Source organism: Typopeltis vanoorti, chromosome 13 (genome assembly GCF_054136105.1).
Source record: "Typopeltis vanoorti isolate ZY-2024b chromosome 13, IOZ_Tvanoo_1.0, whole genome shotgun sequence".
Taxonomy (NCBI): domain Eukaryota; kingdom Metazoa; phylum Arthropoda; class Arachnida; order Uropygi; family Thelyphonidae; genus Typopeltis; species Typopeltis vanoorti.
The window spans coordinates 75,433,634-75,455,651 of NC_143561.1; the positions used below are offsets into that span (position 1 = coordinate 75,433,634).

General features: G+C 36.4%; 1 protein-coding gene across 1 annotated transcript in view; it reads left to right on the forward strand.

The window, feature by feature from the left end:
- Positions 1-22,018, forward strand: part of LOC150100291 (intermembrane lipid transfer protein VPS13A-like) — a 254,905-nt gene that overhangs the window by 20,582 nt on the left and 212,305 nt on the right. The window contains exon 2 of the mRNA XM_090402628.1: positions 2,027-2,138. Coding sequence (XP_090258754.1) covers positions 2,027-2,138 — 112 coding nt within the window. The remainder of the gene's footprint in view (positions 1-2,026; positions 2,139-22,018) is intronic.

Consider the following 22,018-nt stretch of genomic DNA (forward strand, 5'->3'; position numbering starts at 1 on the left):
GCACGTCTACAAACCTATATATATAATATGATGCAATGCATTCACACAGACTTCTGTCACCATCTAACACTGAAACTAGGAATAATCAGCACTGGAACAAACTGTTATGGGTCTCATAAAGAGACCCACAACAGTTACTCCAGTAAGAATAATCTTAAAGTGGAATTTAATTTTAGCAAATCAGTTGTTTTTGAAAAGTGGATATAATAGAAAAAAGTTCTCCATGAAATTGATTGGGTAACTGTGAAATCACATGAGAAGAATGAAACTGAATTTATTGAGCTATTACAAGACAACTTCCTCAAGCAGTATGTGACAGGAGGAACTCATGGTCAAAGGGTGTTAGATCTGATTATAGTGTCTAGGGCGGGGGAGTTACAGTTAAAGACGTAACTATTCTGCCTCTAGTTGGTGACAGTGATCATGTGGTACTCACATGGGAAGTGGCTAAGTTTATGAATGCCCCATGCAGAAAAGGTTACATGCTGAACTACAAAACAGGAAATTATGACCACCTGAGGAGTATGCTGGCTTCTGCACTATGGTATCAGTTGTTGAATGGGAAAGATATTGGCAGTGCATGGGAAGCATTTAAAAAATACTTAGAGGATGCAATATCAGAATGTGTCCCAAGAGTTCAAAAAATAAATAGAGTAGGAGTGAAATAGATGTGTAATCTAATTAAGTAAGAGATTTATAAGAAAAAGATGGCATGGAAGGAATACCATGTGCATAAGGATGATGTAAGTTATAATTATAAACAGCAGGCCAGAAGAGTCAAGTGTCTTTCAGAAAGCTAAATCTGAGCATGAAAAGAAACTAGCTCTGCAAGTTAAAGACAATCCAAAAGAATTCTATTATGCTGCAAGTAAAAGAAAGAATGAATTTGAAAGAATAACTCTACTAAATGAATGCAAATGGTATGAGGGGTGACTGAGGCAGAAGTGATTATTCAACTAATCGGTAGCTCTTTTACTAAAAGCTATTAACCTGGTGCACTCAACATTGAACTCACCGCTACCTCTTTACTGCATGAGGAAATTTATGTGTATGATGAAGTACTATAGCTATTGCACCAACTGAATAAGAATTCTGCAATAGGAACTGATGAGATATCAGTATTGATGCTAAAAGAGTGTTCAGCTGAACTGACTGTTCCTTTGACTAGGCTATATAATTTGAGTTTCAGAATAGGGAAGATTCAACAGGAGTGGAAAGAATGTACGATAATCCCATTGTACAAGGGTGGTGCAAAGACAGATGTATCCAACTATTGACACCAATTAGTATCAACAGAAAGGTGGCAAAGATTTTGGAAAAGTTGGTCAGGGCTTGCATTCAGAAATAGGTTGACAAAGAATCTCAATGTTTACTTTGTAATGAACAGAATACAGCATGGAAGACTTGCATAAATTAGAGAATATGTGTTTCGATTATAGAATATTAGCGTGATAAGAGGATAGCTGACTGACAGATATCAAAAAGTCATAAATCGAAGGGGGGGTGAATCTGCAAGATTCAAGGTAACTAGTAGTGTGACTCAAGAATCAGTCCTTGGTCCATTGTTATTCAATCTGTACGTTAATGACATTAGGAAGGATTTCTCTCTTAGTAATAATAATAAATTAAAACTTCCCAGACTAAAAATCATTACAGGAAGGCTATAATAATCTGTATAGTACTATATTATTATTATTATTATTACGGATATCTCCATGGAGTCAATAGACTCATCATGGGAGACCCAAGCTAGCAAAACAATATCTATCTTTCGAATTCATTTATAGATGAAGAGCTCACAACTAAATCAGGCAATGAATTCCACTCATTCATCACCCTCCAGGCAAAAAACTCCAGTAAAGTTTAATTTTAATTAAAGTTATATAATTCAAAAATGTTAAGTTTGATCTTTAAATCTGTCATATGGGACTGGATACATTACAGTTGCTGTAATTGTGCTTTTAAACATTACTTTTCTGGTTCATGTTGAAATAAAGTGATTGCTATTGATATGTCTTTATTTCAGTTCTTACATCATTCAAAGAAACGTGCATCTGAGCAAAGAGGATGGCTCAGTAGTTGGTGGTATGGTTCTGCACAGATAGAGACAGCCGATGCAGGAGCAGGAAGGGAAATAGGTGAGGCATTATTTATTTTAGTATTTGCCCCTTGTTTATCAGATTAGCATATTTTATATGAACACATACACAGTAAGGCTGATTCAGTAGAAAGATTTATTATTCAACATTATAACAAACACAAAGAATTGGGCAAAGCCTCCTCCCCTTATTTTGTGCCACTTCATACATAGGCTTGTTGCATTTGTATAGGCACTTTCTTTGGTATTTTTATTTTAGTTTATATTATGAAGTATTAAAATTGTCTTAAAATATTAAAGAACAGTACAGTTTTTCCATTAATAATAGAAAAAGCAATATTTGTATTTTTTACAATTTATGTGAAGAGTTAAAATTTGCAAAATGGAAAATATCTGGATGACAGGGGGGAAAAAAATGCAAATACACATCTGGTTAATCATGTAAACAAGTAAGCAGGCAGAATGTAGAGTAAATCCACCAAAACAAATGTTATTTGACATTAATGAATAATTTAAAAAAATAGATTGCAGATGACAAACAGGCAAATTTTGGCATTGGATAACAGACCATACTCAATTATTCAAAAAAAATAAATAAATAAATAAAAATAATAATAATCCAGGACTAATGAGTAAAATTATTCCACAGTACAGTTTCTAAGAAAAAATGCCTTTCGGCACTAGATACCAGCCTATTCATCAAAAGAGTTTTTCTGAAGGGGAAATATTTATGAAGAAAGTGGACATATGCTTCTCCCAAAAAATTTATTTTCCTACATTGTAATTTATAAAGAATTCATTTTGATTAATAAATCCATCATTATTCTTTATATTTCACAATTTGAAATAAAAGTTTCATTAATATATTTAATTTGTTATTTGAGGAAATAAGTGTAATATTTTTTTTAGATTTTTACCTATATTGTAAAATTTAGTGACAGGTTTATTTATTATACAGAAGTGGAGAATTTATGGATCCAACCACTTTTATAGCCACATGTAGAAATAAACTAAAGTTTCGAAATTTATCACAGTTGACATGGGCTGTACACAGTAGCCAACCTATTCATCTTTTATTATTCAACTGTTTGTTTTCATCATAAGACATGGCCTTAAAACAGTAGCAACTCTGTCCATTGCAATTTTAAATCAAAAAGTTAAATTCATAAGGGAACTCTTGGTAAGTGAATAATCAAATATTAAAGTATAAATCAAAGTGGCTATAATTTGGAATAAATAAGATAACATAATGGAATGTATTACGGATCTATTTGAATTTTATAACAAAATATGGAAAAACGTAAAGGTTTTGAAAATCTATCAGAGAAATTATGACTAAGTTGTTTTCATAAGCTCTGGTTAAGTTTTTCTACATTTGGCCATAAAATATAGATGGATCCATAATATCCTATCTTCAGTATCATACCAATGCCAAAAGGATGCCTCTCAGTTCTACTTTTAATATTAAACAGTTTTATTTTATTTACAAAAGCAAAAATTTCATTTTGGTAATGTAAATTAATCCTTAATAAACGGAAATAAGAGATAGTAAAGATCCATATACTTATTTCATAACTGAATATTTTCTGTCTTAAGTTTATATTGGAAGCCTGAAGTGGCTTGAAAAAAAGTTCCATGCTTAGTATCTGGAGCAGGATTTCCAGACCATGTAAAAATAAAATAAAAAATTGCAAAAAAAAAATAAAGTTGATAAAAATGGCAAAGTAAACCCAAAAATTCGTAGCTCATCTACAGTACAAAGAACCACACATAATATACCGGGTGACCATAAAATAACTTTCCCTCTTCGGAGGCATCTGTAGCTAAAACCAATAAACGGAATGAGGCCAAATTTTATATTGAGACTTTTGAAGGCATGGGGAGATGATTTCCATGAAAAAAAGATTTAGTACCGAAAGTCGCCGACAGGCGAAATTTTGGCGCTGGCAGAGCGAAAACAAGCAAATAGTTACATTAAAGGCAGATAAAATGGAATAATAACATTTCAACGGTGTAAGCGACAGCCATGTCATTCATTTCAGCTGGATATCTGGCGTGTTACAGTGATAATAAGAATAATAATTAAACTAAAACAACAACTTACGAGAGACACAGAAATTATTGTAGTGATTGAACTCACAGGAAATAATGTTTTATTAATCAGAATCAGGGTCCCCTGGACCACATACACAATTTTCAATGTGCTGACCTTGTGTACAACAAATTGTATCCGGTGTGTGATATGCTGTACATCTGAGCATAAGGAGTCGGATTGGATGTTCATAACAGCCAGTTTTATGTTCTGTTTCAAGACATGCAAGTTGGGAATGTCACCAACATACACAACGATTTCAAATACTCCCACAGCCAAAAGTCACATGGAGTGATGTCTGGGAATCAAGGCAGCCATGCCGTTGGAAAGAACTGACTGATAACCCTCTCATTGCTGAAATGCTGACATAAAAGGTGCTGTACTGAATGTTCAACGTGTGGCCGTGCTCCATCCTGCATAAAAATTGAGTCCAAACATTGTCTTTGCTGCAATGCAGGAATGATAAAATTTTCCAGCATTCGTCAATAAATCTCTCCAGTAATGGAGCAGGTTACAGGACCTGTAGAGGGAATATGCTCAAAAAAGTATGGTCCTATTATGAAATCGGCTGTGAAGCCACACCACATGGTTACTTTTGGAGAATGCAGTGGTACTTGCTGGATTGCTTGGGGATGTTCAGATGCCCAAATTCTGCAGTTGAGTGTTGACTGACCCATTCAGATAAAAATGAGCCTCATCACCTCACAATATTCTCCAAGGCCAGTCATTGTCGATCTCTGCGCGAAGGTCATGATGCGCTTATCGTAATCTGTGGTAGTTAGTGCTTGCACACGACTGAACTTATACAGATAGAAGTGAAGCATTTTCTGTAAGATTTTCCAGACTGCACCATAAGCCATATGAAGTTTACGAGCTATGGCACGAGCACTTGGACCAGTACTGGTCCCTGTGTCGTCAAACACCGCAGTAGCAACGTCTGTTACTGTTCTCTTCTTGCACTGCTTTCTGTCCTCTGCCAGGTCTAACTCCTAGTGATCCAGTTTTTTCAAACTTCTTAATCATAGCTCTCAGTGCTACAGCCAACATAGGACCTGTACATAGGTTATGAAGCCTTTTAAATTCCCGAAGGGCTGCTATGGCATTGCACTGTTTAAGGTAAAAGAACTTAACAAGTAAAGCACACTGAGGCAAGGTAGGATGCATATTGAGCACAATTCGCCAGTCATTTGAATAACTGCCTGAATGTTCCCAATCCCGTTTTAAGTGGAATTGGTGGTGCTGCTTTCATGTACGCACAGTAAAATTTGCATAATTCTTTTTACCTGCGTTTACTGCAATTATTTGACTGCTTTCGGCTCTGCCAGTTTCAAAAATCCCCCTTTTGGCTACTTTTGGTACTAAATCTTTTTTTCAGGGAAATCATCTCCCCATGCCTTCAAAAGTCTCAATATAAAATTTGGTCTTATTCTGATTATTGGTTTTAGTTACAGATGCCTCCAAAGAGGGAAAATTATTTTATTGCTACCCGGTATATATAAACTTAAAAAGATTCAAAGACCAGAGAGCTTATGAATACATTCCTCATCAATGAAGTTGTCTTTGGTTACACTACTTAAAAAACTTTCCATGTTTCTCTCTCTTTCTATATATATATATATGACAGAATGATCATTGACTCGGTTAACATACATAGTTTTATGAAGAATTAAATGACTAGAACCGAGATTTAAGTAAAAAGGTTTTAATATAAACACACTACTAGTTTCGGCCTGTAACAGCCTTCTTCAGGTGACATTATAAAAGAAAAAACACTAAACATTGAGGGTTAAAAGACTATGAACAACACAGACAGTCTTTATACATAATTAGCATGAAAACATTGTAGTTGTATTTGAAGCTGTTCTTTCGTTTGTTGCATCGTTGGGAGAGTGCGTATTTGCTGCATCACGTGAACGCCAGTACATGATTATAGCTGAATGACTATCTGGGAGGTTGTAGCAAGAGACAGCGAATGAGTGCATTATCAAGTCATATCCTTTTCTTGGCTAATCCTAATGATGATAACCAAAGTCACAAAGTCTGCTGGGAAAAATCTACTAACATCTTCCTTTGCAGTGACGAAATAGAGAGAAAAATTGTGGAATCTAGAGAAATCATCTTCAATCCTGTTCATCTAAATAACAACTTAAGCTACAACCTTCCAGATAGTCATTCAGCTGTAATCATGTACTGCCGTTCACGTGATGCAGCAAACACGCACTCTCCCAACAATGCAACAGACGAAAGAACAACTTCAAATACAACTACAACATTTTCATGCTAATTATGTATAAAGACTGTCTGTGTTGTTCATAGTCTTTTAACCCTCAATGTTTAGTGTTTTTTCTTTTATAATGTCATCTGAAGAAGGCTGTTACAGGCCGAAACTAGTAGTGTGTTTATATTAAAACCTTTTTACTTAAATCTCGGTTCTAGTCATTTAATTCTTCATAAAACTATATATATATACAGGGTGTTCGGGATAAATTTGACATATTTATAATTAATTATATTTTTCCGTAAGTTACATGTATTAACACACACTTCTCTTCATTTAAAAGTTTGGACCCTTCTTCATTCATATACAAGATGTCAGAAAGGATGGATAGCTGGAACCCACCTGAATCATGGAAGAGAATAACTTGTATCATGATGATTCGTGCCCGCCATCAAAATAAGGATATTACGAATGCTGCCCAATGCTCCCTGAATACAGTAAAAACAATCAGGCATGAACTAGAGACTTGCAATGGTGACTACGAGGATGTAGCAAGAAGAAAGATCCCTAGCAGACGATCTGATTGCGTTCGTACAGCAGAATTCCTCGCAAATCTGCAGGAACAGGTGTTGAAGAACCCTGGCATTGGAATTCGGGCTTTGTTCGTGGAGTTGCTAACTGTAGTCAAGCCCTGGATAACAAGGGTAGCCAATGGTAGGCCGTATGTATGGCAGCAGGATTCGGCCCCTTGCCACACCTCTGGGAAAAGTCAAAAATGGTTGTCTGAAAATTTCTACGACTTCACCAGTCCAAATGTTTGGCCTCCAAACTCCCCAGACCTTAACCCCATGGATTATTTTGTATGGGGCGCAGTTGAAAAAGACACCAATCGCACTTCCAGTAATACAAAAGCCCAGTTAATGGATAAAATTAAAACGGTTTTTGCGGCCCTTCCCAGGGAGACTGTAGCATCAGCTTGTTCGAGGTTCCGAAGCAGAATTGAAGCTGTGATCGATGCTAATGGTGGTTATTTTGAGTAAATCTTGTTGATAGTATTGTAATTAACTCTGCCTGTAATGTTTTTTTGTCAATTCATTAAATTTAATAGATACAAAGAAGATTTTCTTTTTCCTTACGAAACTGTCAAATTTATCCCGAACACCCTGTATATATATATATATATATATATTTGGGCTATAAAATATGTGTTGATCTGTTAATTTTATAAGACCAAAAAAAAAAAAAAAACATGAAGATTTTTAAGATTTTCTCTGATAATAATTTGCACAGACTGCAGTTCACTTATGAAAAATACAACTCTCTGATCCATGATTGCTTTGGCATTGAATCTCTGATAAGAACCAGTAGTTCAAAACAGTTGTCATGTCAGAGAAACTTTAATCAAAGAAATCCTTAATAAAAGTTAATATATGAGCTCCTGGGTAGTATTTGTGTCTTTTAAGCAATACAAACTAAGGCAGCTCTGATGCCATGTGTTGTATTTTCATAAACTCACAAGTATCTTTTTTCAAAACTTTTCTGTTATATCCATTCTATATAAAGATAAGCTGAAATTTGAAATGTTTTATGTCACATTTTCATTGTTTTGAAATATCCAACAATGTGTTTGCATTCATGAGACAACAATTTGTTATTTTGTATAAAAATATATATACGATATATCATTTCATGATTACAACAATCAAACTCATTGTCCACCATTAGAACAGTATGTGTTAGTATTCAAAATTAGCATAACTTGTCATGACTGATTATATAGTAAATATTTTATTTTCATTTCATGATTTTGAATAATTAAAGTGAGGTTCATAAAGAACCGGCCTACCAGCCCGGAACTTGGGTGGGTTGGGTGCTGTAGGTGCTAGGGGTTTTATATATATATATATATAACCCCTGGCACCTACACACACACACATATATATGTAGGTGCCAGGTTATATATATATATATATATATATATTTACACACACACACACACACACACACACACACACACACACACACACACACACACACACACACACACACACACAGGTAACCCTCGTCTAACGCGGTTTTGATATAACACTGTATACAAATTGTAGTAACCTTTTATCTTTTCATATACAGTGGTACCTTGAGATACGAGTGCCCCAACATTGAGTTTTTTGAGATACGAGCCGTCACTAGGTCGATTTTTTGCCTTGAGTTACGAATAGGAATTTGAGATGCGAGCCTGCTTCGGTGACATCACAACCACCACTCTGCTCAGATTCCCGAGTCTTGTGCATCGTTCAGTTCACATGTTTATCTCACCGCAGAAGCATTTCTGTCGTGTTGAGTTTTAATTTTGTGTTTTTTTTTGTATGTACAGTTATTTAGCTAATTTTTTTCGTATAACCACGAGTCCAAAGAAGGTGAGTGTAAAGAACAGTGGTGAGAAAAGGAAAAAGGTGATATCCATGGAATTAAAGCATGAGATAATAGACAACATGAGCAAGGCGTAAGAGTAATAGACTTGGCAATGCAGTATGATTGCACTACTTCTACAATATGTACTATTCTGAAGCAGAAGGACTTGATAAAGGCTATAACTCCAGCTAAGGGCATTAAAATTATTTCAAAGCTATGCAATTCTGTCCATGAAGAGATGGAGAACCTGCTGATTTTTTGGTTGACAGGGAAGCAGCTCGCTGGAGACACTGTGACAGAGACTATAATTTGCGAGAAGGCACGAGCCATTTAAGCAGATTTGCTGCAGCAGACCCCAGACTTCAGCACAGGAGGCTTCACAAGAGCAGTTCAAAGCCAGTCGTGGGTGGTTCGAAAATTTCTGAAAAAGGACCGGCATTCATTCTGTTGTCAGGCATGGTGAGGCAGCGATTCTGAGGCAGCTGAGGAATTTGTAAAAACCTTTGCCGAATTGATCGAAGCCAAAGGATACATCCCCAAAAAGTTTTCAACTGTGACGAGACAGCTCTTCTGGAAGAGGATGCCAAGCAAAACTTACATAATGGCAGAAGAAAAGAAGATGTGAGGTCACAAGCCCATGAAGGATAGGTTGACCCTCGCACTGTGTGCAAATGCGAGTGGCGACTGCAAGATCAAGCCACTGCTCGTATATCACTGAGAAAACCCGAGAGCCTTCAAGACACATAAGGTTTTAAAAAAAAACTGCAGGTTATGTGGAGGGCAAACCCAAAGGCATGGGTCACCAGGCAGTTTTTTGTGCAGTGGGTCAACTTGGTCTTTGGTCCTGCCGTTAAGGAATACCTCGAGGTCAATGATTTACCCCTGCAAGCCCTTCTCGTCCTTGACAATACTCCTGCCCACCCACCAAACCTTGAGAACGACATCCTCGAGGAGTTCAGCTTTATAAAGGTTCTCTACTTTCCACTCAACACCACCCCTATCCTACAGCCCATAGAGCAACAGGTGATCTCCAATTTCAAGAAACTTTTTACCAAACACATGTTCTGACGCTGCTTTGAGGTTACGGAGAGCACAAACCTCACCCTTTGAGAGTTCTGGAAGGACCACTACAACATTGTCATATACCTCAAAATTATTGATATGGTCTGGCAGGTGTTACAAAAAAGGAGCTTGACCTCTTCATGGAAAAAGCTGTGGCCTGAGGCTGTGGCTGAAAGGGACTTTGAAGGATTTAGACCTGAACAGGAAGTGCTGGAGGAGATTGTGTCCCTCGGAAAGTCCATGGGCCTGGAGGTGGATGAGGGAGACATCAAAGACCTTGTCACCGCACATTCCGAGGAACTGATGACAGAGGAGTTGACGGAACTACACACGCAGCAACATACGGAGGTTCTGCAGGAGATTGGTAGAAGAGATAAAGAAAGTGTTGGCAATGTGGGAAAAGTTTCGGACTTTATTGAAAAGAAACACCCTGAAAAAGTTGCAACTGGTTGCCTAGCAGTGCTATTTAATGACACTTGCCTAACTCATTTCTGAAACATTCTAAAAGGGAGGAAGAAACAAAGCTCCTTGGACAGGTTTCTATTGAAACGCCCTGCAGATCAAAGTGACGAAAGCGTGGCAAAAGAAGAAAAAAACTAGCGAAGAAGAAAATTAAGTTAAGCAAAAGTGAAGTGAAAGAAAAAATTAATACCATACGCTAATCAGCTCCGCCAACATCTGTTTATTTCTTTAGATTCTCTTTTACATGTATGTATGTACAGTATTTGGTTTTATTTTGTTTGTATACAATATTTGTTCATTATAAGTACATTATTATAAAAAAATTGGAGTGGTTTTTTTGGGGCTGGTACGAATTAATCTCATTTTAATTAATTTCAGTGGGGAAAATTGATTTGAGATATGAGCATTTTGACTTAAGAGCTCGGTCATGGAATGAATTAAACTCGTATCTCAAGGTACCACTGTATTTTTCACCGCGCAACTTAAAAATGAAATTTTATCTTCATTAAATTTGTGTTTGCCCATATCGTGCATGTAGTTATAAGTAGCAAATTTATATTAGGGGAAATCCCTTTAGCAGGCATATACATTTTTTTTTTATGTGTAGACTAAATCGTTTACCGTATAAAGTGTTTATTGTTGCTCATGTTGTTATAAGTAGTGAATTTATATCAGAGGAAATGCCCTTTACCAGGTTACAGCTAGCATGTTTGAAAATTGGTTTTTCAAGTGTTTTGTATGTAGAAAGTTACACAAAGAAAAAGAATATCGACTTCAAAATTGTACTAATTTTAGATAACGTATCAGGCCACCCAACAAATGGGGAGGGGTTGGCCGCTAGATGGATTCGTGGTCTGTAGTGTTTGTTGAGAGCTCCTGATAAGATAAGCGTTATTTTAAGTTATCATTGACAATTTTGCTTGAATGTTACGTGGTTTTGTTTGCTTTGCGTATCTTAGTGTGTGTTTTTGGTGTTTCAATTATTAATTTGATAAAATACGATAGACGTGAGCACATAGCTCCCGTAAAAAGGAAAATGGCGGCTAGTAATAATGGTTTGCCATCTTTGTCCAATAACTGTAATATGAAGGAATTTATTCAGTGTACTGTCTGCGAAATGTACGCTTTGTGCAGAGCGGTTGGAGTATGGTTAGATGATGATAATGGAGTGAATGTGTGTAGAAAATGTAAGGAAAATGAGGAATTGAAGTGTATTTCAGGTCGTGAGTGTGATAGTTTTGTCAAATTTCAGATTGAAGAAAATAGCGATATGATAAGAAATTGCAAGATTGTACCAGAGAACTGTGAGGGCGTGAATGTAGAAAGTGTGAACGATGGTATTAATACAGAGGAAATTAATGGTTTAACAGTTAATAAAAAAAGATGAGATAGATGCAATGAGTGAGATCACGTTGTTGAGCGGAGCGATATATAGAGCAAAAAGGCAACTAGAGCGTATGCACAAATGTCTACCGAGTGTACCAGCCAATAATAAAAAGTATGATAGGAAAAATAAGAGTATGTTTGTGAACATAAACAAAATGAAGGAGCGAGTGCTGTGTGGAGATTCGTTAGTACGAGGTGTGTTAGTAGAGGATTTGACAAAATCGTACCAACCAGGTGCGACCATCAAGGACGTAAGTGAGTCTATTAGAGAGCAAAAGGAAAGGGTGAAAGAAATGATAGTTGTGGCAGGTACGAATGATTTGAAAGGAGATAAAATGGAAATGACAGAGGACCTGAATGAATTGTTTGAGGTAGCAAAAGAAAAGAAGGAGAGAGTTAGGATGATTAGTCTTTTGCCGCGGTATGACAGTGAAGTGTTTAGAAGGAGAGCCATAATTGCAAATGACTTTATGCATGGGTTATGCATGACGAGTAGTGTGGAGTGAGTTCGATGGGCAAAAGGATCTATATAAGATGGGTGGTTTGCATTTGAATGGATTTGGTGTAAAGAGACTTGAAAAAGTGTTCTTGAATGAAGTGGATGTGCAGAATCAGGGAAACTAGATTTATTAAGGGGGGGGGGTAGATATGCAGACCTTAGGGAGGCAGTTGAATGTATGAACGAGTATAATATGCCCATGCGAATAAGGACACCAAATCAGAATGGGATAGTTAATATAAGGCATCAAGGTAGGGTTGGGCTAATGGGGGGATCTTAAATTCATGTACACTAATGCTAGGAGTATTAGGAACAAGAAGGAAGAGTTTTTGGCCATGGTTGGCACTTCCAGACCACAGGTTATTGGTATTAGTGAATCATGGCTGACTGTAGATGATATAGCTAGTGGGATTGAATGTGATAGGTATGGTGTGTTCAGGAAAGACAGGGAGAATAAAATGGGGGAAGGAGTATTATTGATGATAGCTGATGAGCTGCAGCCAAGGATAATATAAGTTGAATTGCAGGATAGAGAAAAGAGCACATTTGAGGCCATTTGGTGTGAGACTGAGGCTAGCAGAACAAAATATACAATTCGGTGCTGCTATAGACCAGGTGATGGAAAAGATGGTGGTGACAGTATGCACAAGCAAATAGAAGAAATGAGTGGAAGGAAGGTAATTATTATGGGAGATTTCAACCATGGTCGCATTGATTGGAGTGAGGAGAGAACACACGGGAGGAAGGAATCGGATTTTATGCGGTTATTAAGGGATAACTATCTTCGACAGCATGTAATGGGAAATACTAGGGGTAAGAGAGTGCTTGACCTAGTAATTACATCTGAGGATTTGGCTGTAACAAATATGACCATGTTGCCACCAATTGGTGAGACTGATCATAGGGGCTTCACTTGGGAGGTGGCTAAAGGCGTGGAATTTACAATTAAGACAGGGTACATGTGGAATTATCGGACTGGAAAGTATGATAAGCTTAGGAGTTTGATTTGTTCAGTGTCATGGCATGTACAACTGCAAGGACTAGAAGTTGATAGTGCATGGGAGACAGTTAAGAAGTGTTTACATGAAGCAATGGCTGACTGTATACCTAGAGTCCGAATAATAAATCAAGTAGGGGTTAAATGGATGAATAACACCATTAAGCTTGAGCTGCAAAAAAAGAAACAACTATGGAGGGAATTTAAGAAGAAAGGTGACCGGCAGGCACATGAACGGTATAAAGCGCAGGCCAGAAGAGTAACGAGTGTGGTAAGAAAAGCAAAAAAGAACGTTGGCCATGCAGGCTAAAGAGAATCCTAAACAGTTTTTTCGATATGTTGCAAGTAAAAGAAAAAAATGTATATGGCAGAATGATTTTAAAGAATGCCGATGGTAGGGAGGTAACCGAATCAGTTGATATAGTTGAATTACTGAGCGAGCACTTTGTAGGAATGTATCATCCAGGTGGTGACATTGCAGAAATGAATGAACCAATAGCTTATATGGGAATTGTGGTGAATGAAGTGGAAGTGAGTAGTCTATTGCAAAACCTCAATGTTAATACATCTGTGGGATTGGATGATATACCAGCTCGTGTCGTATGTGGAGCGGCTTAAGAATTGTCAGTACCCTTGACCATTTTGTTTAATTTGAGTCTCGGGTCTGGGTTAGTCCCGAGGGGGTGGAAAGAGGGGGAAAAAGTTCCACTGCATAAAGGAGGTTCCAAGACTGCTGTTGTAAATTACCGACCGATTAGCATATCAGGAATCATTGTCAAGGTCTTGGAGAAATTAGTCAAGAAAAGAATACAGGATTGGATAGATGAAAATTGGATATTGTATGGGGGACAACATGGTTTTGTGAAGGGTAGATCATGCCTCAGTAACTTGCCCATGTTTTATAACACAGGGGTGTTAGAGCTAGGTTTTTTGCTTGGAGAGTGGTGAATGAGTGGAATAAGCTGCCAGAGTCTGTTGTGGGTGCTATGACCGTGCATGAGTTCAAGTCGAGGTATGATAGATACTGTGTGAAAGTCGAATAGTTGTTCTTGACATGATGTTAGGGCATCCCTCGATGAGTCTGTCGACTCATCGAGGGATGCCCTAACATCATACGGTTTATAATAAAATATAAACCATCCGTTATTATAAACCATCCATAATATACGGATGGTTTATAATAAAATATAAACCATCCGTATATTAAAATAACTTTTTTGCCACCTAATACTACTTCACTTATTCAACCGTCGACCAAGGAATAATATCAACATTTAAGTCATATTATATTCGTTGAAAATTCCAATTAATTTCGGAAAAAATGGAATCTAATCCAAACATGGCACTGTCATGTTTGGATTAGATTCCATTTTGCGTGGAAAGAGTTTTCAATATTGGATTGTGTTCAAATTATTTCTCTGTCCATTAAGGAATTAGACTCCTCTACACTGAATGCTTGTTGGGAAAAAATATGGCCTGAAGTCTTTCTGGAACAGAATTTTGTACCTCCAGTGGATGAAGAGCTAAGTCATATAATAAATGTAGCACACATTTTTGGTGGAGAGAGCTTTTGCAATATGATTGAAAACAAAATTAGTCATTTAATTGATGGGGGAAACAGATTTAAATGAAGTGCAACTGGTACAATTAATAGATGACATCGAATCAAATGGCAGGGAAAGTTCTGCCGAAGATTCTGATTGTGATGAATCGTTAAAGAAATTAGCAGGAGGATTGGACTTGGCCAGAAAGTTACTTTACGTATAATGTTCCCTCAATGGAGCATTCCGAAAAATTCACAAGACAATTGGATATTTGTTTAGCTCCATATTATGAACTTAATAAAAAATTGCAGCATAGTAGTAAGCAAGGTCTTATTACTGATAACTAAACCAGCTGAAGTAGGCCATGAGAATTATGCAAATTGTGTCCAAGAGATTTCAAGTGATGACGATGTCCGGCCAATCATAAATAAAGAACTCTTACGAAATGTTTGTTTTGAAGGCATTGATGACGATTAAAATATGCACTGTATTTTATTTTGCCAGAAACATTTATGCATTATGTGCAGTGAAGTTTACGTATAATTTGTAATTTTTATAAGTTTATACTATGTATTTGTTTCATGGTATATATGTTTTCTTAACTTACACGAATTACCTGAATTAAATAAAAATATATTTTCGTTGGATGCATCATTGTTGTTTATATAATTTAAAAAAAAATGATTTCAGAACATTACATACTTTTTCTATGTGATCTGAGTTTCGCATAAAGTGATTTATATAACACGCCATTTCTATGGAAACTAACATCCGTGTTATATGAGGGTTACCTGTGTGTGTATATATATATATATATATATACACTCTTTATAAATCAAAGAATGCTGATCTATCAGAAAGAAAGTAATGACATTATTACCCCAAACCTTTTACAATGCTCACTTGAAATAGCTGGTACCAAGAACAGAAACAAGACAAAATTTCTGAAGAAACGAAACAGCTTATGAAGAAAAAAAGAGAAATGAAACAATCAACCTACAGAATAAAATTGAATAAACTGAATTGTGCAAAATGATCAGAAAACATATCACAGAAGAAATAAGAAAATTTGATTATGAATTCATACAACAAACAATTGAAAACAACCATATTCTCAAAAAAGCCAAATGGCTTTGATGAATAGCAATAAACAGATGGTTGCAGTCAAACTACAAGATGGGACCATAACCAGAGATAGATATGCTATAGTAAAAAGAATTGAAGAATTTTACTCAGTATTATACCAGGATGATGAATTAAATGAAGAAAAAGACAACTATGAAATAGCTGAACTACCACAGATTCTACTAGAAGAAATTATGTGGAGCATCCAAAGCTTGCAAAATGGAAAAGCTGCATTGGAGGATGGAGTTATAGCTGAACTTCTAAAAGCAGGTGGAGAAATGATCTACAAACTCTTAGCAAAACTATTTACTTTATGCCTGAAGAAAAATGATGTACCAAGAACATGGAAGAAAGCTACCCTAATTCTGATGCATAAAAAAAGGTGAGGTAGAAGACTTGATGAACTACTGACCCATTAGTCTGCTATCAGTGATTTACAAAGCATTTCCAAAAGTCTTAGCTCATAGCTTTATATGACTAGACCTAGCACAACCAAAAGAACAAGCAGGCTTTCACCGTGGCTTCAGTGCAATGGACCATATTCAAGTTGTACAACAGATTATTGAAAGGTGTAATGAATATCAGTTACCATTATGTCTTGGTTTTATTGATTATGAGAAAGCCTATGATTCACTAAAAACTCATGCAATACTTAAAGCATTATCAAATCAGCATACACCAATGCCACAGCAGCAATTTATTTCAATGGAAATCTCTCTACTGTGGAAATACAGAGAGGTATAAGACGGTGACACAATATCTCCAAAAATATTCACAATGTGCCTAGAGGAAATATTCAGACTTCTTGATTGGGAAGGGAAAGATCTGAAGATAAATGGAAGATATTTAAGCTTTGCAGATGACATAGTTATCTTTACTTCAACTGTGCATGTGAGGATGAAGATAAACCTGAAGCAGTCCCAAGTTATGTTCAATAGCCATGTCCAACCAGAAATAATAAAAATCAGTAATGACAAAATTAACAAGTAGATCATTACATATACTTAGGAACAACAGATGTCAATGGAACAAAATATGATAGACAAAATTAAGACACTCAGTGCTTTGGTGGAAAGCATTTGGAAAATTATAGTTAATATTCAAAAGCCAACTACCATTATTCTTGAAGAGAAAACTTTTTAGCCAGTGTATTCTTTTTGTACTGACATGGCTGTTAAACATGAACACTAAATGTAAAGGACATTCAAAAATTAAGAACAACACAATTTAGTATGGAAAGAAGTATGCTTGGTATCACAAGACTGGATCACAAAAGGAATATGTAGATAAGAAATCAGACCAAAGTCTGACATCATATGGAGAGTGAAACATATGAAGTGGCAATGGGCTGGGCATATTACTCGAAGACAAGATCAAAGATGGACAAAAGAAGTACTGGATTGGATTCCACAAGAGAAAAAATGACCACGACACCAACCTAAATCACGGTGGATTGATGATATCATCAGATTTGCAGGAGTGATATGGGAAAGGAGAGCCATGGACAGTCAGTTTTGGAGTAATCTTGGAAAGGCCTTCATCCAGCAGTGGATTGGCAATGCCTAATAATGATGATGACTGTTTATAAAATAAGGATTGTTCTTTTTAGTTTTGCATTTTCATGTGGTTACGTGGTTAGGTGAAGTATTATTGCATATTTTTCAATCCTCCTTCATTCTGCAATTTGATCATGGCATCAAATATTCAGTTGAAGCATGTTAAATTAAATTTTAAACATCCTGAATTAAATTTAATAAACAAATGTTTTGAAAAATATATATATTTGTGTGTGTGTTAAAGTTTTTTTTTTCTCAGTTTTAAACAAGTGTATTTTCCCAAAACATTTGTTTATAACATTTAATTCACTATGCTTTGGTTGAATAATCAGTACTTTGGCCAAATTTCAAATCAAATATTCGGTATTCGACGAAATGATGTTTTTGGTGCATCCTTTTTTATACCTATTGTTTTATTTTATTGTTGTTAATAATGGCAGATAAAAATCAAACTAAAGGGTACCCCTGCCCTCAGGAAACGGAGAGAGACTTGTAAACCTATTACGTTAGATACAAAGATTAATTCCTCTAACATATTCTGCCGAGTTGCTGGGATGGAGGACAAAAACTCTTCGATGTCCACATGACTCATATTGGGGGTAACAGTGTTTTTTTATTCTGCAATGAGCTCATCCGGAGAACACAAGGAATTAACAGACATAATATCCTAGCCTCATAACCTTCAGTTGCTTTAGTCACAATTTTATCCAGTTCAGCTCAAGCTTCCAGCTGAATTGAATCTCAGTTGAAAAGACTTGGATGTAGAGTGTAATGTAGCTGTGGTAAGAGGGCACCAAATTATGACTTTAGATATTTTGTCCTTTATAATTCCAGTTATTTCACTTACTTATCGTCATGTGCTCGGGAAATACTGGTTTGAAATCTAGCTAAATATAAGCCAGTTAATTACAGGTATCCCTTGATTAACATGATTAATTAATCCCTCGATATAACCGCATATATCAAAATCGCATTAATCAAATATAATAATCAATGGTAAAAATTACAATTCGTCCATGATCAGTTAGTGTATTAATAATTCGTTTTATATGATACTCTTTTAGGAAAGATAAAATATGAATGCAAAGTAAATGTTTAATGAATGCTAGTACCTACATTAGTTACTGCAATTTTTAATCAAAAAAGTTATCAAAAGTCATTTGAACAGTTTTAGTTTTTTTCCTATCAGCATAAATACTACGATAACAAGCAAAATGACTCTCTAGACCTCGGCAAACAAACATTCTTCAATTAACATCTGGATCCATATCCATTAGTTGCTGCTTAAGCGATTCTAAACTGTGAAATATTCCATCCAGTTCCTTGATTGTTATCTCCTTTGGAACCTCACCTTCTCATTCCATTTGTTTGCTGTCTTCATATGCACATTGTTGTTCAATTTAAAGATGTGTCACTGAAATCTTTTCAATTTGAATCTAATAATTCTTTAACATTTTCTGCATCAACACCATCAAAACCAAGGTCTTCACCAATTGCAACGATTTCTTCAACCACATTGTTCACAGGATTTTGAAAACTACCATTAGTGCATTCTGGCAAAAAGTTTTTCCAAACTGTTCTCATGCAACTAGAAGACGCTTGTCTTCTTCTAGCTCCCACGAGTCATGAATGTTTTCATTTGTGTGTTTAATGTTAAAATTTTTCCAAAATTCTTGGAGCATAATTGCATTTTCTCCCGTTGTTGTTTCTACTGCCTTTGAGAATGTCTTTTTAAGAAAATAAGCTTTGAAAGTTGCAATGACGCTCATGTCCAAGGGTGTAGCAGTGATGTCGTATTTGGTGAAAAAAAAATAAAACTTTTATATTCTTACACAGATCATTAAGAGAATTTGGATGAAATTCTTTTTTCAAAGAAAAAAATTGCATAGAACGTAATTTGTAAATACAGCAGAACAATTGGAGCTTGTAATACACCCACTCTTAATTAATGCTTAATGAAAATGTTGTTATCATGCTAACGACTTTCTTTCTCTCGGCCAGGAAACACTCCTTGAGGCTTGCATGTTTCTGTGTGGTAAATTTAAAGGCGCGTTGATTAAAACTCTTGTTGCATATATAAAGGGAGCGTCACAATTAATTTCACTCCGTTAATCAAATCCCGCATTAAGCAGAACTGCGTTAAGCAAGGGATACCCGTATTATTATTATTACACCTTCATGGATTCAACGAGCCTCCGTAGCTCAGTCAGTATAGATGAAGCCCTTTGGTCAGAAAGACCTGGGTTCGATTCCCGTCAGTGATGTGAGGAACCTTTATATGGTCTCTTTCAACGAAAGGTGAGTTAGCCGGTCTCATGTGGAGTTTTTCCACCCAGAAACTTGGGTTTTTCGTCCCTCATAACAGGCAAACTGGCCCCGTGAACACATATGGATTACAGTCATGAATACGTCCCAACCATATTCCAGTCCCGAGCTGGATAAAATTGGGGGGGGGGAAGCAATGGTGAACTATCCTGTACAAATTTCACCATGAACACCTTTGTGGGCAATGCCTACAAAGTCACCTACGGTCGGCAACGACTGAAAGGGAAAATCAGATCGATCAGATGGATTCAACAGACTCATTGTGGGAGGTTCATTCAACTGACAATATATTTATCATATAGAATCTTAAAGTCCTTAACACTCCTTGCATTAACAACACGTTCTAGTAATGCATTCCATTCACTGACAATTCTCAATGTAAAAAATCTACTCCTCACACCCTTCTTCACCACACTTTTACATAACTTCCAGAAATGACCTCTGGTTCTTCCCCTCTCACCTTCTACTCTTTTTATAATCCCTTCTGGATTAATCTGACAAAATCCTCTCACTAACTTAAATGTCTCTATCATATCACCTCTCTTCCTTTTATCCACCAAACTCTGCAATCCACATCTTTTCAACCTCTCTCCATAGCCAGCATTCCAAACCCTTGATATTGTCTTAGTCACTTGTTTCTGGAACCTCTCCAATGTCTCCACATCACATTGAAAACCAGGTCACCATATCTGAGCACAGTAATCCAAGTGTGGTCTGACTAGTGCCTTATATATGATAACTAATATTTAAGGAATTGACAGCATATACTAGAAATATAGATTAAATAAACTTTAATATATACATTCCGATATTTCGGCGAACGTCACGTTGCCATCTTCTTGGGAACTTATTAAAAGACACGTGCACACAAGTACTAATAACAGCAAAATGAGACTGAAGCTAGGAAGCTAGCGTTTCCTAAAGTCCACAGGACTTTAGGAAACGCTAGCTTCCTAGCTTCAGTCTCATTAGGAAGTCTCATTAGGAAACGCTAGCTTCCTAGCTTCAGTCTCATTAGGAAGTCTCATTAGGAAGCTAGCGTTTCCTAAAGTCCACAGGACTTTAGGAAACGCTAGCTTCCTAGCTTCAGTCTCATTTTGCTGTTATTAGTACTTGTGTGCACGTGTCTTTTAATAAGTTCCCAAGAAGATGGCAACGTGACGTTCGCCGAAATATCGGAATGTATATATTAAAGTTTATTTAATCTATATTTCTAGTATACGCTGTCAATTCCTTAAATATTAGTTATCATGTCTAACCAGCGTATAAGCCTCTCAACAAGAATAGTGCCTTATATAGTGGCACAACCACTTCCTTATCCTTGCATGTTAGAGTACTTCTTATCATAGCAGCACTACGATGTTCAACCTTTGCAACCCTAGCAATTTGCCCTCTAAACTTCAGTCTACTGTCAACCATCACTCCCAAATCTCTAATCTCATCCACTTCCTGCAGAATGGCACCATCAATATAGTACATAGCTTATGTTTCTGCACTCCAATATGCAACACTTGCACTTATTGATATTAAAACTAGAACCCCACTCCTTTGTCGAAGTAAAAAGCCTATTCACATCTTCCTGAAGGGAATTAACATCAGCAGTGCTACTTATAATTCTTCCCAACTTTACATCATCAGCAAACAACTGAAGATTCTCACTCAGTCCACATGATATATTGTTTACAAACAAGTTAAACAGCAGGGGCCCAAGAACAGAACCTTGGGGAACGCCACTGGTTACCCACCCCTTTTTTGAGACACTGCTCCATCATACACAACCTGCTAGTATCATTCAGAGAGCCACTCTCTGATCCATCTAACCAATATACTTTCTATTCCCATTCTCTGCAGCTTGTACACCAACTTCTCATGTGGTGTACAATCTATCAAATGCTTTTGCAAAGTCCAAGAATATCACTGTATATGATTCTCCCTTATCTAACACACTTGTCACTTTATCATAAAATGGAAGTAAATTACTGAAATGGAACCTACTCTTTACAAATCCATGCTGACTTTCATAAAGAATGCCATCTCCATCAACCCAATTCTGTATTATATTATCAATCTCTCCAACACCTTGATCACAACTGCATTTATACAGGCTGGCCTGTAGTTGTTAGAACTTCTGTGTTAGAACCATGCTTGTGGAGTGGTACTATTTTGCCCTCTTTCCATTCCTTAGGAACCCTATCCACTGTAAGACCTTCATTAAATAACCAGCTGTGGTGCACATTTCTTA